Source organism: Camelus bactrianus, chromosome 10, assembly GCF_048773025.1.
Source record: "Camelus bactrianus isolate YW-2024 breed Bactrian camel chromosome 10, ASM4877302v1, whole genome shotgun sequence".
Classification (NCBI taxonomy): Eukaryota; Metazoa; Chordata; class Mammalia; order Artiodactyla; family Camelidae; genus Camelus; species Camelus bactrianus.
In genome coordinates this window covers 63,018,551-63,034,754 of record NC_133548.1, presented here as the reverse complement: position 1 = coordinate 63,034,754, position 16,204 = coordinate 63,018,551, and the positions used below count along the sequence as shown (strand labels likewise).

Genomic DNA, 16,204 nt, shown 5'->3' with positions numbered 1-16,204 from the left:
TCATTGGCCAGAGTCTAGTCATATACCAGAGATGGCTAGGTCGCCACGTGCACCATTAGAAGTTGTATTTCAGTGAAAGAAAAAGAAGGGACAATGGATAATCTGTTACAGCAATGATGATAATAACGTAAATTGCAGAAGGAGAGGGAAAAGGGGGCATGGGAATAGCAATTTGCTTGAGGATCATTCATGTAAGGCATTAAGATATGCTTGTGGTGTTACTCCAGCTTTGGCGGAACGTTCTGTTGTAGGGCACACATTTTAAACGTTTCCTGGTTTATATTTCTTTGTCAACAGTAAAAGAAGAGAAGAATTACAAAGACAGTAGATGTGTCAGCAGCAAATCTTTATAAACCAGTTAAATGCGTTTCAAAAGAGTCCTGCAAGAAGCCAATACCTGTGATTAGCAGCAGTTAACAACATGCTCTCCTGTAGGTCTGGGCAGCATATAGGAGAGCAGCCTTTTTGGGGGAATTCTTTGACCACTCAGTTGTAACAACCTGGAATTCAGCCTAGTCTGGGCTAGAGCTTCATTTACTCCAGGACACGCCTGGAGAAACCAAGCTATGGAATGTGCACAGCAATTGAGAGGCTGCAATGTATGGTCAGGTCTAGGAGGTACCCTCATGCATGGGAAACCTGCCCCCATGAGTGGAAAGTCTACTCTGTCCCTATCCATACTGTACTGGCCCAAGCCCAGAAGGTGTGAGGCCAAGCAAATTTTACACCTGGATCTCTGTATCTCAGAATCAAATTTTGCTAACTGACATGGAAATAAAGATTATAATTAAAAGCCTTCTTTTTACAAATCTAAATGTTGTGATATAAATAACCTGTCTTTTATTTCCTTAAAAAGCCACATGTGAATGATTGCCAATGAAGATAAAAGTCAGACTTGTTAGACAGGAAAAAATTTCTGGACACAATTAATGTAGATCCAAAGAGCTGATTAGAGAGTGAATTAGGAAACATTTATATTATGCAAAATGAACTGTTCTTTGGTCAATTTCTCACTTCTCTGACTTAATACAATAGCCCGTCTTTAAGAAATCAATCACTGATCTAATTTATTATCAAATGGATGCGGTCTATTGAGAACACCAGGTCAAAGTGCTTAGCTGTTTCATGAAGGAAAAAATCAAACAACAAACAATTACATGTTATTATGACTGAGAAACAAAACTGACAGGAATAGAACCATATAAATGGAGCCTAATGTGGCTGGCTACCAGCTTGGCCTTAAAGGAAACAGGTTGGTGACATTCTCTTCTTAAAACAGTACCTTCTTCCAAGGACTTCGTCTTATAAATTTCTGAGGACATAAGCTGGAATGCAGTCTTCTGCCTGGAACGTCTGTCGCCTGCCGTCTGAGTGGAAGCTTTCTAACTTCCACGCCACTTCTTTTTATTACCCAAAGGCAGGCTGTGTGTTTGTATTTACGCTCTCTAACGAGGTCCACGGGGGATCGGCCTCTCTCAGGCAGATTTCCCCAGTGAGGTGCGGTTCTCCTCCTTCCCCACGCGGCTGGTGTCGCTCCGTGTTACTAAGTTGTGAGCCAGCTCCTCAGATCACCATGGAAAGTGTTCTAAGTGGCAGGAATTCTAGGATGTGTCTCTGGTGACCCACTTACCATATGTGAGTCTTTCACATACTCCCTTTGAACTGTGATAAGAAGTACGCTACACAAAAGCTGACTGACACAGCCTGTCAGAGCAAATCCCAGAACAGACCATGACGTTAACATCTTGAAACAGAGGGGACTTATCAAGTTAAATTTTACACGTGAGGATCATGAATTCTTAGTGTCCAGAGAAAACCCAGACTTCTGTACTCAGCATGACAACAGTTTCATGAGAAGACAACACAGGTTAAATAATTTCCGTGTAGGTTAATATTTAACCAATACATAATGCTTAAAATGGAAAGCAGCACATTTTTGAAAGCACTCTTTTTCTTTTGAGCCTTCTGGGGGTCACTTGGGATTTATTTAAGTACAAGCTTTAAAGCCTTCTTACCATTTATGTTAAATACCAAGAGGAACAAATAACATGTGGGAAAGTAAGTGTGTGTCTCCTAGCACTTGTCATGAAGCTCGCGTTTTCTGTTGCCCTTCAAAGAGCAGTATTTTCAGAGGACAGTGCTGAATCAGTAAGTAGTGACATTTATGTCAGAGGTAAGCCCCAACTGAAGCTCAATTAACTGATTTCCTAACTTTTCATTAGCTATATGAGAATGGATAGACAGACATGTGCAACGCTCTAATCACACCACCAACCAGTGGTCCACAGGGTGGAAGTGCACCCACGACTCACCAGCACAGGAGTCAGGTCCTCCCTCGTGTGGCCGTGAGGCTCAGTGGTTTGCAGCACGCCTCTCAGCATTGCAGTTGAACTTGGTTTTCAGCCGTGGAACTTTGGGCAAGTTGCTTAATGTCTAAGCCTCAGTTTTTTCAACTGAAAAATAGGGTAATATAACACCTGCCCCCTAGTGTTGTGTGTAGGATAAATGAGGTAGTTTATGAATGCAATTCACTTATTACTATTACTATTTTTAACAAAATTAACTAGACCATTGTGATGTGAGGACTCTTCTTTTCTTACCTTTTCAACAGAGAAGAAAAGGTAAAGAGCAAGAATCTGGTTTAGGGGATCAAACTAAACTAAACAAACCTAGCTCTTACCATCTTACTCCCTCTTTTTAGCCCCATCTTCGCCCCACAGCCAAACGGCAGAAAAATGGAGCCTCGATGGACAATTTTTCCAAGATAATCTACAATCTGATGGCTCGGCCCTAGGACACTATATCCTCAGTGGGGCCCTCCAGGAACTGGACGGGGGAAGAAAAATGAGAGGAAGGGACTCCAATTTAACAGCTCTGAAGAAAGGGAGGAGGCTGGAGATGATGGATGGATAGGCAGAGTGAGTGACATACAAGAGGGGCTCTCACTTGGCACTCTGATCCCACTCTATCCAGCATGCTTTATTTTTTTGGTCAGGGGCCTGGGTGTTTGGCCAAAATCAAGGCAACAGCTGCTTCAGTAACTGCTGTCCTACCTGACAATAACCATCCCCAACAAGTTACTGACGTGGCCATGAAAGCCCACAAGATTCCACATTTTAAGAATTTTCTGGCATGGAGATGTGATTTCCCATTGCTTTAATAAATGTTTCTGGAGACAGTGCAGTTGAATCTTGAGCCTACTGGTGGATGTTGAGCAAATCGCTTAACTTCTCTACTCTTAGTTTCTTCATTTGTAAGTTGGAGATTACACGTGAAGTCTTTTCAGGGAAGTAAATAAGGTTATGTATGTGCATTTATAAGGGTCTCACCAGGAAACAGATGGCAAACACTCACACAAGCTGCTAACTGAGGAGACCTGAGGAGGGGAACTGTTTACAATGATCAGGGCTGGCGGGTTTTTAGGAAGACCAACAGGAAAGGATGTGGCATCCTAGGGCAGGCAGTGAGGAGGGGGAGCATTCCTGCCTCTAGGCCTCCGCCCACAACAGGAGGAGTATTTACAGGGACCCTGGAGAGGGCTGCCGGACAGAAGCTGTGACTTTCACAGAGGGATACGGCCATCCTGCAGCACCTTAGTAAGGAGGGTACCAGAGGGATGAATTCCTGACCCATCTCACCTCTGTCCTATGACCTCCTCCCACTGACTCCAGTGATCAAAACAAACTGGAAGCCCATTGAACATTCTACAAAGGACAGCCTTCTGGGCCCAGGGCAAGGTGGGAGATGCGAGACAACTGTACAGTGCTCTCAGGTGCGCAGCATTTTGCCCAGCGCATAAACGGTATGAAGTCACAATCGTCACATCAAAGAAGGGAATACACGGACTAGGTTTCAAAGTCTAGCTCCACCTTGGTGGGGTGGAGAGCAAAGAATTCAAGAATTTTTCAGAAATGCTCAAAGCTTTATAAATATAAACTTTCTGAACATTTTCAGAAATATGTTTCAGTCTGCTTATAGCCAAGAGGATTTTTCCAATGCCACTGCCTTGCATGCTCAGTGGTACATGTTCCAAGCTTAACTGTATTGCTCCAAATTTCTGGGAAAAGACACTAAGTATGGTTGATCTGGGAGTAAACAGTAATTCTAATTATTTACCAGTTCCTCAGTTTGGCCTTCCTTTTTCTCTGAAGTATTATGTTTTTCTAGGGAGTCCTTAGGTCCATCAATGAAACAACAAATATTTCAATTCAGCATTTTCAATAAATGTCACACTATGTGGAGAATTTACCTTTTCCCAATCCAAATGAAAAAAAGACATAATTTATTAAGACTGGTGATATAATTCTGCATATACATAATTTTAAAGCAGGATATAGCAGTAGTTGAGTATATTCATATTTTAAAAATCAATTTCTTGTAGGTCAGCTGTCTTTAACAAGAACGTACCCTCTCATTTTGACTATAAAATTTCAAAGGACTTTTCAGAAAATTTACTTTCTTCAGGGTCTTTCCCAGCCATTCACAAGCAGATTCTGACAGCCATCTCCCTGGCCATAGAGATAACTGACATGAAGAACCAAAAATTTGAAAATAACCTCAGAACAAGAAAACATAAGTTTAAAAAAATTATAAACTTCACATTACAGATGACTTCTTGAATATTCATCTTAACAAAAATGAGTAACTGGCAAGGACCATGACTTTCCCTTTCTGTAAGTTTAGTGCTTGTTTTATCGCGTACTTAAAGAATCCAAGGAGACATAATGAAAAACAAGTTCTTGACTCATTCTCCCTACAATTCCTTTTCTCAACAGGCAACCACTTCCAACACCTCTGTTGGAAGTTTGGTATTTGGTATTTACCTCCATATTTCTAAATAATATGCTTGTGGTAGTATTAATTTTCCAGTTTTAGATATTATTTATTTTCTCTCAACCATGAAGAGTGAGAATTTAGCTCTTCTACAGAGCCTTCATATAGAATATTACTCTCCACCCCACCCACATCTCCAAAGTTGTAATATATTCTCTGTTAAAGTCCAATTTTGTGCTTTTATTAGTACGACTCTACATGTATTATTCACTGCCAAGGAAGATGGCGCACTGCACTTCAGTTTGTCCCATCAACATTTTGTTCTTAAAGGTATCCCCTCCTGGTGCCTTCTGTCCTTCTGCCCCGATCTGGACTGCCCGCTCTTTGGGCCAGCTGCACAGCTGTGACCTGGAGCTTCCCTCTGGCCTTCTCTTGGGATTCACCTCTCCTGTGTGGAATCTCTGGTTTCCTGGATCCCATGGCAACGTCTTCCTAGGTTTCCTCCTCAATTGTGATGGAGCATTCCTCCTGTGCTTTCTAAGGAGAGGAGCATAGCAAGTATGCCATTTGACCTCTTACAGGTCTTAAAAATGTATTTATTTTACACTTTCATTTGACTGATAGTTTGGCTAGATATGGGATTCCAGGGTGGGTGTGTTTAAGGTGCAATGCAATGCCCTGCGGTCCTCTGGTTTTTTATGTTGCTACTGGGTAGTTAGATGTAATTCTAATTGGATGTGGTACACACACCCTGCCTTTTATTTTTTTCATCTCAAGAAAGTGTTAGGATCTCCCTGTTATTTTTAGTGTTCTAAAATTTTTACAATGATATGTCTTGGCTTAAGTCTGTTTTCATTTGCTGTCTTGGGCATTCCGTGTCTATTAAGTAATTCTTCTAATTTGGAAACAGTCTTCAATTCTGAGAAATTCTGCTGTATTATTACTTTGATTTTTCTTCCTCTCTTTTATCTCTCAAGTTTCTGTATTAAGATCTTGGACCTGCTGGAAGAATCCTTAATTTTATTTTTTTTCCTGTTTTCTTTTCTTTTTATCTTTTTGTTCTACTTCCCATTCCTGAACATTCCTTTTTCTATAACATTCTATTCTTTTCTTACGGATGCACTACTTTTTAAAAAAATTTATTTGAGACTATCACAGAATTTTTTTTTTTAGCTAAACTTTTTCTACTTGCAATCTCTTTCCTCCAGGCACTGAGTTTTCAGTTAATTTTACTCTAATAAATCGGTTAAATAAAACAAACATATTGGTAATAAAAGTAAGGTTATCAGTAATGATTACTCCAACAAAGAAACTCTTAAGAGGACCAGTGCTGGTCAGCATGTTCCCTGAGTTCCTCAATAGAATACAGAAGTCATTAAGGTGGACATTAGTTAGAAGATGGTGAGAAATTATCTCTATCTACATTGGAAACACAAGAGAGTGAATGATATCTGTCTACATTGAAAATGTAAGAGAGTGAAAGAGGAGTCAAAGTAGAGTAGACACCTAGGATTTGATCAGCTCAGGTTCTGTTTTTGTAAACTGTTCCCTTCTCCACACTGTCACCTACATGGTTTCATCAGTACCTACCATGTCTATGACCCTGTTCACCCCTTGCATGACTATTATAGGATGGGAACCTGATCCAAGGTGATTCAATCACAATTCTTTCCCGAGAAATTTTAAAACTGAAACCAAAAAAAAAAAGAAACTAGTATCTTTCTGGACACCTGACTTATAAAACGTAGAAATTGAATTTTGAGGAACCATGTTTCCTGCCAGGTGAACCTGAGAAGCAGAGGAGTTCAGTAGCAAAAAACCTGCACAGATACACAAGCAGATGCACGGAGACAAGCCATGACAGGAGAAGGAGCATCTCAGAGGCATCAAAATCAGCTGTTCCTGACGCCAGTGCCATCTCTGTCCTGGGGATCTCAATATCCTCCTCAAATTCCCCCTCTGTCTCAAGCTAGTTTAAGCGGGCCTCTCTCTCTATTGCAACAAAAATTCCTAACTAATACGCTGTTTATTTGATCCTTTCTATGAACTATGCAATGGACTAATGCTCTAAATATTTACCTCATTAAATCTTCACAACAACCTGTGAGGTTGGTAAAATTATTTTACACACAAAGAAACGTCTGAGATCCAGCTATTGTACAAAAGGTAATGGTACCTAGATGTTCCACAGGTGTCTCAAATCAACATGTCTAAAACACAACTCTTTCTCCGTCTGAAAAATGGGGAAGGCTATTCTCACAGCCTGAACTGCTCTTCTTCCTACATACATCTAACCGACACCGTCTTACCTTGGGGTGCCAGCTTAAATGTCCTCAGAGAAGACTGTCCTGCCCACCCAATCTAAAGCAGGTTCTCCAGTAGCACCCTGCTTCCATTTTCTTCACTGACAATTGCCATTACATAGCTTATGTTTTTAGTTCTTTTTTTAAATTAATAGAATTTTTTATTTTTTTCAGTTTCAGGTTCACAGCAGAATTGAGCGGAAAATACAGAGTTCCCACAGAGCCCTCCCCACCCACACATCTATACTCCCCTACCCTCAACATCCCTCGTCAGTGCGGCATATTTGGTGCAATTGATGAACCAACATGGACACGTTATTATCAGCCAAAGTCCATAGTTTACATTAGGGCTCACGCTTGATGTTGTACATTCTATGGGTTTTGACACATGCATCGTGACATGTAGCCACCACTATAGCATCCTACAGAATAAATTCATTGCCCTGAAAATCCCTTGTGCTCCGTGTATTCATCCCTCCCTGTCTCCCCCCAAACCCTTGGAAACCACCATCTTTTTATTGTTTCTGTAGCTGTGCCTTTTCCAGAATGTCACTGGGTTGAATTGTACAGTTTGTACCCTTTTCAGGCTGGCTTCTTTCATTTAGTAATATGTCTTTTAAGTTTCTTCCATGTTTTTCATGACTTGATAGATCATTTCCTTTTTTTTAACTGCACATACATTTTTTAATTTATATATATGTATTGTTCATTGTTTCTAAGAACGTTTAGAGCTTTAGTGCTTTAAACTTACATAGTTATCAAAGGAATAAAGCCAACCACAAAGTAAGAATTAACTCAAACACATCACTTGTCTCTTCTGGGATTTTATCTTGTGCCTTGGCCTGGGAGATATTCCTTTGCTGCCTCATAGCATCTACCTTTCTATGTGTTTGTGGCTTTGGGATGGTTGTTTTCTTATTTCTAGCATCTGCCCCTGGTGGATGAGGCTGGACTAGAGGCTTACGCAGGGTTCCTGGCAGGAGGAGCCAGTGCCTGCCCACTGCTGGGTGAGGCTTGGTCCTGGACCTCTGGTGGGTGGGGCTGTGTCTAGAGGCCTTTGTGACTAGGAAGTCTGCTGATGGGTGGGGCTGTTCACACCCTGTATGATGTTTGGCCTGAGGCTTCCCTACAAACTGTTGGGCGGGGCTAGGTCTTCTTGCTAATGACCCAGTCAAGATGTCAGCCTCCAGGAAAGCTCATGTAGATTAGCACTCCAAGAATGTCCACTACCAGCTTTTATGCCCCCTGGGTGAGCTGCAGCCATCCCCCACGCCCCCAGGAGACCCTCCAAATCCAGCAGGCAGGCCTGGCCCAGGTTCCTATGAAACCACTGCCTCTGCCCTTGGACCTGGTGCATGTGGGTGTCTGTGTACGGTTTCCAAGTGAATGGAGTCTCCATTTCCCTCAGTCCCATGGGGCTCCCAGAACCAAGCCCCGCTGGCCTTCAAATCCAGACGTCCTGGGGTCTTCTTCTCTTCCCAGTGCCAGGACCCGGGCTGGGGAGCCTGACGTGGGGCTTAGAGCTCTCACCCCTGTGGGAGGACCTCTGCCACTTAACTATTCTTCAGCTTGTGGGTCGCCTACCTGGGGGGTGTGGGGCCCAATTATATCGCAAGCACGCCCCTCCTACCATCGTGCCGTGGTTCCCTCTTTATAAAGTTTCCAGTTGCAGAAGACCTTTTTCGCTAGGTTCCAGTCTTTTTCTCGATGGTTGTTTAGCATTCAGTTGTGGTTTCACTGTCTGTTTAGTTCTTTTCTTTCGTGTGCTCCTATACCAAACTACGGACTCCAGTTCATACCAGCATCGTTTGCCATCACAGACCCTGCATCCAGCACAGTCCCTAGCACAAGGGGAGGTATCCCATATATGTGTTTGGGTAAATCAAAGATGTCTAAATATTTCATTTCATGTATCCATGAGGCTATATTTAACAACTTTCAATACCTATTTATTGAGTCACTAGGACATGCAGGGCACTCTGCTAGGCCTTGTTGAGACAAAGACACAAAGACACAACTTCTCTCTTGCAGGCATTGACAGCATAGCATAAGACTCAGACAGAGAAATAATTATAATACAAGAGGAGCAGTGTTAAACAGAGCTGTGAACAAAGTACAGTGGTTACAAAGGAGGAAGTAACTGAGCTATGATCCAGGAAGTTAAAGTGAGGAAAGGAAAAAAAAAAGGAATCTGTCAGGGTTCAAACAGATTCTTTATGCTGGTTCTATTCTAACACAGCTTTCCCTTACACCCCTTTCCAACTTGTAAGACCTGGAGCAAAAGTCACAGTGAATATCTTCTCGAGTAGTGATATGTGAAACCATAGCTCTCCTGAATTTTGTGATTATGCCTATCACGTGGCTTATCTCCATACTGAGCCTGGCTGCCTGCCTCCGCCCAGGCCTCCATCACAGTCAGACCTTTTTTCCATCCGCTCTGCCAGATCTGCTTTTCCTGATGCTGAGACTAGAGGACAATGGCTTTTGATCCCTCTTTAACACTCAAAGGATAACGCTGCTCTTTCAACACATTGATCCAAGTCTTCTCATTACAATGGGTGTTTTCTTGGACAATTACCTGTCTGATGCCTGCTTCTCTCCCACTGATCTCTAACTAGGTGCCTCACCCCAACACGGGTTAGGGACTATTCCTCAAGTTACGATCCAAGATAAGAGTTCTTTTATCTCTGTCTCCTTACATCTTTGTTACGTTTCAGGAACATTTTAAAATAAAACCTTTCTTTGGTGTTTGCATATGTATGTGTGTGGGGTTGATCTAAAGAAAAACAGAGGGTTTTGACAAACCACTAGCAAAATCTACAAAGGATGCAACAGGAGGAAAAATAGAGCTATTATGTAATTATGTACTTTTTAAAATCTTAGCATTTAAAATATTTATCACCATCACCATGTAGTTATATCAGTGATCCCAGAAGTTAGACATCCCCTCACCAAAAAAACCAAATCAAACCAAAACAAAAACAAAAAGTTTTCCCTCAGAAAACCCTACTGAAATAGAACGGACAGAAATAAAAGTCGTGTCTTGTGTCCTGACTTTAAAAAACGGTAAAATGAAAAAAATAAGAGCAATTTCAAAATTAAAACATTTTCATTTCTATCCAGAAGCCTGCTTCATCCACTGATGAATATTAATTGGTACCTACCTGAGAGACAAGCTTTGCATATTGAGAGCCCCAAGTCCGGCTGCAGACAGAATTTCATCTTTGCCATTTACTACTTCACTATCCTTGGGAAGGTTACTTAGCTCTGTGTGCTTAGATCCCACATCTGTAAAATGGAAATACATTAGTATTACCTCACCGGTTTGTCATGCGAATAAAACAAGACAATGCATGTATGGCGTTTGTGAGTATCTGACCCTGCATCCATAAAATCACTCTTAACCTTTATTTCCTTTCAGCATTGCGACTTAAGTCAAGCATCTTGGAAAGGCACTGAAAAATCCTTAAAGTAAAACTATTTAACTAAATTAATGCTATTTGAGGGTACACTATATCTAAATAGAAGCAGAGAGAGACCAATAACCAAGGAGCAGTTAGAACCCCAACATGGGGCAAATCCCGTCCTACTCAGCAGTCTTCAGGGTGACTTATAGAACGCTAAAGACTTGCAAATTGATGGGCTCCTCAAATTTAAGTACGTGGTCAGCTTTAAAGATACTCTCCCATTCCCCCCCCCACCCCGGCCCCCGCCAGGGAGCTATAGGCCTGGATCTGCCAGTTCTACCCTCAGTTATCTCCAACACGTCCCTCCTCTCCGGTTATCCTGCCTTCTCCAGCCCGGCCTCCTCTCGTCCCCGTCTTCTACCCCGAGCGCCCCTCACTGGCAGCGCCAGGGAACCCCAGGAGGGCTCCTCGCGCCCCGGAGCGTCGGCGGCGCCGGCAGCCCCACTGCGCATGCTCTCCGCCGCGCGGGCGGGGTGGGGAGCGCGAGGCCGGGAGGCGGGAGGCGGGCGCCGGATGCGTGTGGCGTTCAGTCCCGGAGGCCTCGGCCTGACGCCGGCCACGCAGCGGCGGGAGAGAGCGCCCCGGAGCGGCGGCGTCCTGGAGACCCCGGAGAGATGGAAGCGGCGGCGCCGGCGGCGGCCGAGGCGGCTGGGCGCGAGGAGCTCGGTGGGTGCTGCGTGCGGGCGGGGGGCGCCGGCCGACGTGGCGCGGGGATGCGCGTCCGCGGGATGCGCGGATGTTCCGGGCCCGCGCTCGGCCTCGGCCGGGGAGGTGGTGCGGAGGTCCCTGAGGGTGCCGACCTGCCCCACGCATCCGGGTTCACGTTGCTTGTCCCTAGACGGGGAGAAGCGCCGGGTAGTTTTCCTGCTGTTATTGGGGTTTCCTGGGGGTCAGGGCTTTCAGGGTTGTGGGTCTGGCACGGGTTTGAATGTAAAACCACCCAAGCAAACCTCTCCGGGACAGTGACATGAGCCAAGGCTTGGAAAATCACTGACATCGGAGGCGACGTCTCACAGAAATGGACGGGAGTGTGTGTGTGTGTGTGTGTGTGTGTGTGTGTGTGTGTGTGTTGACGGGTGGCGTGTGTAAATGGACGGGTGTGTGTGTGTGTGTGTGTTGACGGGTGGCGTGTGTAAATGGACGGGTGTGTGTGTGTGTGTGTTGACGGGTGGCGTGCGCAGTGTGTACGCATCAAAAGCAAACCAGAGCCTGCGCTGTGACTCTCACTGGATTTTTCCTACATTGCTTTAAGGAAGTTGTTATAGTTTGGCTTTTCAAACTCCTCAGCCCCATTCGGAGTCCCTGGTGAATCCTTAATTTACCCTCTGCCACCCCAGGAGTGGCGAGCAGGACGTGCTGGCCAGACTGGACAGGAGATACCTGTAGTTGGCTCACTTGGAAAAGTTTGTTTTCCTGCTTTCCTCTGGTCTCTTATCTTCAGGACGACTCGAAATGCGAAACATAGTTTATGGTTTCCGCTGTCAAAAGGAAAACAAAAGTAGGGATCAGAATAGTCATAATATTGTTCCTCCCAGTTAAATGCATTAAATTTAGGAATATTTTTAATCCGATGCTGAAGGATTAAACGGTTAAAAGAGAAGTTGAATAAAGAAATACTTTAACTAATAGGTTGACCCTTCTGTAGTAATGTGCAGGGCACTTTGCAGTTGATTTCTTGCAAGTCACAGTAACGGTAGAAATAAACGTAACTTTTTTTGAATGTTTACTGAGTGTCAAGCGTTTTAAGTGCTTTACATATGTTTTGTCTCCTTTAATCCTTGCAACAATGTGTGAGATAGGTACAGTAATTATCTCTTGTTTTTATAGATACAGTAATTTTAAGCTCATTAATGGCAGTACCCAGATACAAACCCAGGTTTATCTGACTTTTAAATTCATGAATAAACCCATCTTAGTGAGGATGTGGAGGATGTGAGTGCGTTCTCATGCATTGCTGGTAAGAGCAGTATAATATGTTTATCCTTAAAAATGCACATATCCTTTGACCCAGCATTTCTACTTGTAGAAATATTTCCCAAGGAAATAAGTCACATAACCTGTCAATAGATGTTCATTACATTATTTATGAAAGAAAAAATCTGGTGACTATCTAAATGTGCAGTTAAAGGAAATTGTTTAGGTAGATTGTGATATAGCCATATAGTCATATGCTGAATAGCCATTTAAAGTCATACAGGAAGATGTTCACCCTATACATTTTTACTAACTGAAAAAGGTTTCGAAATTATTTTAATTTTTTTAAAGTTATGTCTGTTCATTAATTTAACACATATTCATTGAGCTTCTTCTATGTGCTAAGCCCTGTTTTAGGCACTTGGGATTTATTCGTGAACAATACAGATCAAAATTCCTACTCTCATAGAATTTATATTCTAGTAAGAGGAAGCAGACAATAAACAGCAAAGACAATTATCAGTTCATTTATAGTGTATTAGGCTTAAAGTGCTACCGAAAAAAGAGCAGAATAAGGGAAGTCAGGAGTGAGGGTAGGGGCTGGGCAGTTTGTAGTATTCTGTAAACTGGCAGAATGGACCTTTTTGAAAAGATGGGATTTAAGCAAAGACTTGAAAGAGTTGGGGGAATCATCAAGTGGATATCTGAGGAAAGACAGTTGCAGGCAGAAAGGACAGCTAGGGTAAAGACAGAAACAGTGAAGAGGCCAAGAAGAGTAAAGCAGAATGGCCAAGAAGAGTAAAGCAGAATGACCAAGGGGTGATGAGGGCAGATTATGTAGGGTCTTGGAGGTCCACGTAAGGACTGTGGCTTTTAGTCTTAGAGACTGGGGAGCCAGTGCAAGGTTTCAGCAGAGGAGAGACACGATCTGACTTAAATCCTAAAAGGATCACACTGGCTGCCGTGTGATGAGTAGACTGTAAGGGGCAAAAGTAGACACGGAAGGGTATTACAGCGGTTCAGCAAAGAGATGGACGTGTCCTTCACAGCAGTATGGTAGCAGCAGTGCGAGGGAGAGAATGATTAGACTTTGAATATATATAGAAAGTAGAACCAGAGTGATTTCCTAACAGATTAAATGAGGGGTGGAAGTGAATCAGAGGAGACTGGGGGACTCCAGGGACCTGAGTGTCTAGAAGAATGAAATTGCCATCAACTGAGATGTGGTGGTGGTTTTATAATATGTCTATGGATTCTTGGATGTTACTCTCTTTAAGAGAAGGAACTTGAATTTCCTTCCTTTTGAATGTGGGCTGGATTCAGTAACTTGCTTCTAATGAACAGACTGTGGTGGAAGTGATGATGTTTGACTTCAAAGCTAGGTCCTGGAAGACATTGTGCCTTGTTCTCTCTTTTTATTTATTTATTTATTTGGAGGGCGGTAATTAGGTTTATTTATTTATTTATGTGTACTGGGGATTGAACCCAGGACCTCCCACATACTAGTCATGCACTCTACCACTGAGCTATACACGCCCCCCCCCCCCCGGCTCTGTCTCTTTTTTGGGTCAGTCACTTGGAGGGAAGCCAGCTGCCATATTGTGAAGGTGCTCAAGCTGCCATAAGGAAGGGCCTGTGGTGCAAGGAACTGAGGCCTCCTGATGACAGCAGTAAGTTGTTACGCAGTAATAGATAACCAGTACAAAAGGGTAAAGCCAAGAGGAGCGGGTTTGGTGGTGAAGATCAGGAATTCAGTTTGAGGCATGCTGAGTTTGAGTTGTCTGTTAGACATGAAAGTGCAGATTGTTGAGTGGGCAGTTATATTTATGTCTAGAGGTAGTGAGAGGTCTGGTCTGGAGATAATGAATTTGGAAGTCATCAGCATACAGATAATAATTTAAAGCCATAGGACTGAATGACAACGTACTGGAGTGAGTGTATATGTTTGTGTATACTGTATTTTTTTATACATATTTTTATCTGATGATTTTTTTAAACTTTTTTTATTGAAGTATAGTCAGTTTATAATATTGTGTCAATTTCTTGTGTACAGCATAATAGTTCAGTCCTGCATATACATATATGTATTTATTTTCATATTCTTTTTCATTATAGATTACTGCAAGGTATTCTTGCAGTATGAATATAGTTCCCTGTGCTCTACACTAGAAACTTGTTGTTTATCTATTTTATATATTGTAGTTAGTATCCACATATTTGGAGCTCCCAATTTATCCCTTCCCAACCCTTCCCCCCAACCCCCCTGTAACCATAAGTTTGTTTTCTACATCTGTGAGTCTGTTTCTGTTTTGTAAATAAGTTCGTCTTTCTTTTAGATTTCACATATAAGTGATATTATATGGTATTTTTCTTTCTCTTTCTGGCTTACTTCACTTAGAATGATAGTCTCCAGGTACATCCATGTTGCTGCAAATGGCATTATTTTATTATTTTTTATGGCAGAGTAGTATTCCATTGTATAAATATACTATAACTTCTTTATCCAATCATCTGTAGATGCACATTTAGGTTGTTTCCACGTCTAGACTATTGTAAATAATGCTGCTATGAACACTGGGGTACATGTATCTTTTCAAATTAAAGTTTCCTCTGGATATATGCACAGGAGTGGGATTGCTGGATCATATGGTTAGTCTATTTTTAGTCTTTTGAGGAATCTCCATACTGTTTTCCACAATGGCCTCACCGAACTACATTCCCACCAACAGTATAGGAGGGGTCCCTTTTCTCCACACCCTCTCCAACATTTATTGTTTGTGGATTTTTGAATGATGGCCATTCTGACTGGTGTGAGGTGATAGCTCATTGTAGTTTGATTTGTATTTCTGTGATATTTAACAGTATTGAGCATTTTTTTCATGTGCCTGTTGGCCATTTGTATGTCTTCATTGGAGAATTGCTTGTTTAGGTCTTCTGCCCATTTTTGGATTGGGTTGTTTGTTTTTTTCTTATTAAGTTGTATGAGCTGTTTATATATTCTGGAAATTAAAAATTGTCAGTCTCATCTTTTGCAAATATTTTTTCCCATTCCGTAGATTGTCTTTTTGTTTTGGTTATGGTTTCCTTTGCTGTGCAAAAGCTTATAAGTTTAACTAGGTCCTATTTGTTTATTTTTGCTCTTATTTCTATTGCCTGGGTAGACTGCCCTAGGAGAATATTGCTAAGATTTATGTCAGAGAATGTTTTGCCTATGTTTTCTTCTAAGAGGTTTATAGTGTCTTGTCTTATATTTAATTCTTTAAGCCATTTTGAGTTTATTTTTGTGTATGGTGTGAGGAAATATTCTAACTTCATTGATTTACACACAGCTGTCCAGTTTTCCCAATACCATTTGCTGAAGAGATTGCCTTTAATCCATTGTATATTCTTGCCTCCTTTGTCAAAGATTAATTGACCAAAAGCCTATGGGTTTATTTCTGGGCTCTCTGTTTTGTTCCATTGATCCATACGTCTGTTTTTGTACCAATACCATGCTGCTTTGATTACTGTAACTCTGTAGTATTGTCTGAAGTGTGGGAGGGTTAGTCCTCCAGCTTCATTCTTTTTCTTCAGTATTGCTTTAGCAATTCTAGGTCTTTTGTGGTTCCATGTAAATTTTAGGATTATTTGTTCTAGTTCTGTGAAAAATGCCCTGGGTAATTTGGTAGGGATCACATTAAATCTGTAGATTGCTTTGAGTAGTATGGCCATTTTAACAGTATTAATTCTTCCAATCCAAAAACTTGG

The 16,204-nt window shown here is 42.1% G+C and overlaps 1 protein-coding gene and 1 long non-coding RNA gene across 12 annotated transcripts in view; one reads left to right on the top strand and one right to left on the bottom strand.

Moving 5' to 3' along the window:
- The window catches only part of LOC105083505 (uncharacterized), an 85,365-nt gene extending 74,389 nt beyond the window's left edge, over window positions 1-10,976 (bottom strand). For all 10 annotated transcript variants that reach the window (XR_012509779.1, XR_012509783.1, XR_006721247.2 and 7 more), the window contains exons 1-2: window positions 10,824-10,976; window positions 10,241-10,364 (exon numbers count right to left, since the gene is read on the bottom strand). This is a non-coding gene — a long non-coding RNA (uncharacterized LOC105083505). The remainder of the gene's footprint in view (window positions 1-10,240; window positions 10,365-10,823) is intronic.
- Window positions 10,977-11,025: 49 nt separating this feature from the next.
- SLC36A4 (solute carrier family 36 member 4) overlaps window positions 11,026-16,204 on the top strand; it is a 46,073-nt gene continuing 40,894 nt past the window's right edge. For both annotated transcript variants that reach the window (XM_074372845.1, XM_074372846.1), the window contains exon 1: window positions 11,026-11,209. In XM_074372845.1, the coding sequence (XP_074228946.1) occupies window positions 11,158-11,209 (52 nt within the window). In that variant the 5' untranslated portion in view covers window positions 11,026-11,157. The remainder of the gene's footprint in view (window positions 11,210-16,204) is intronic.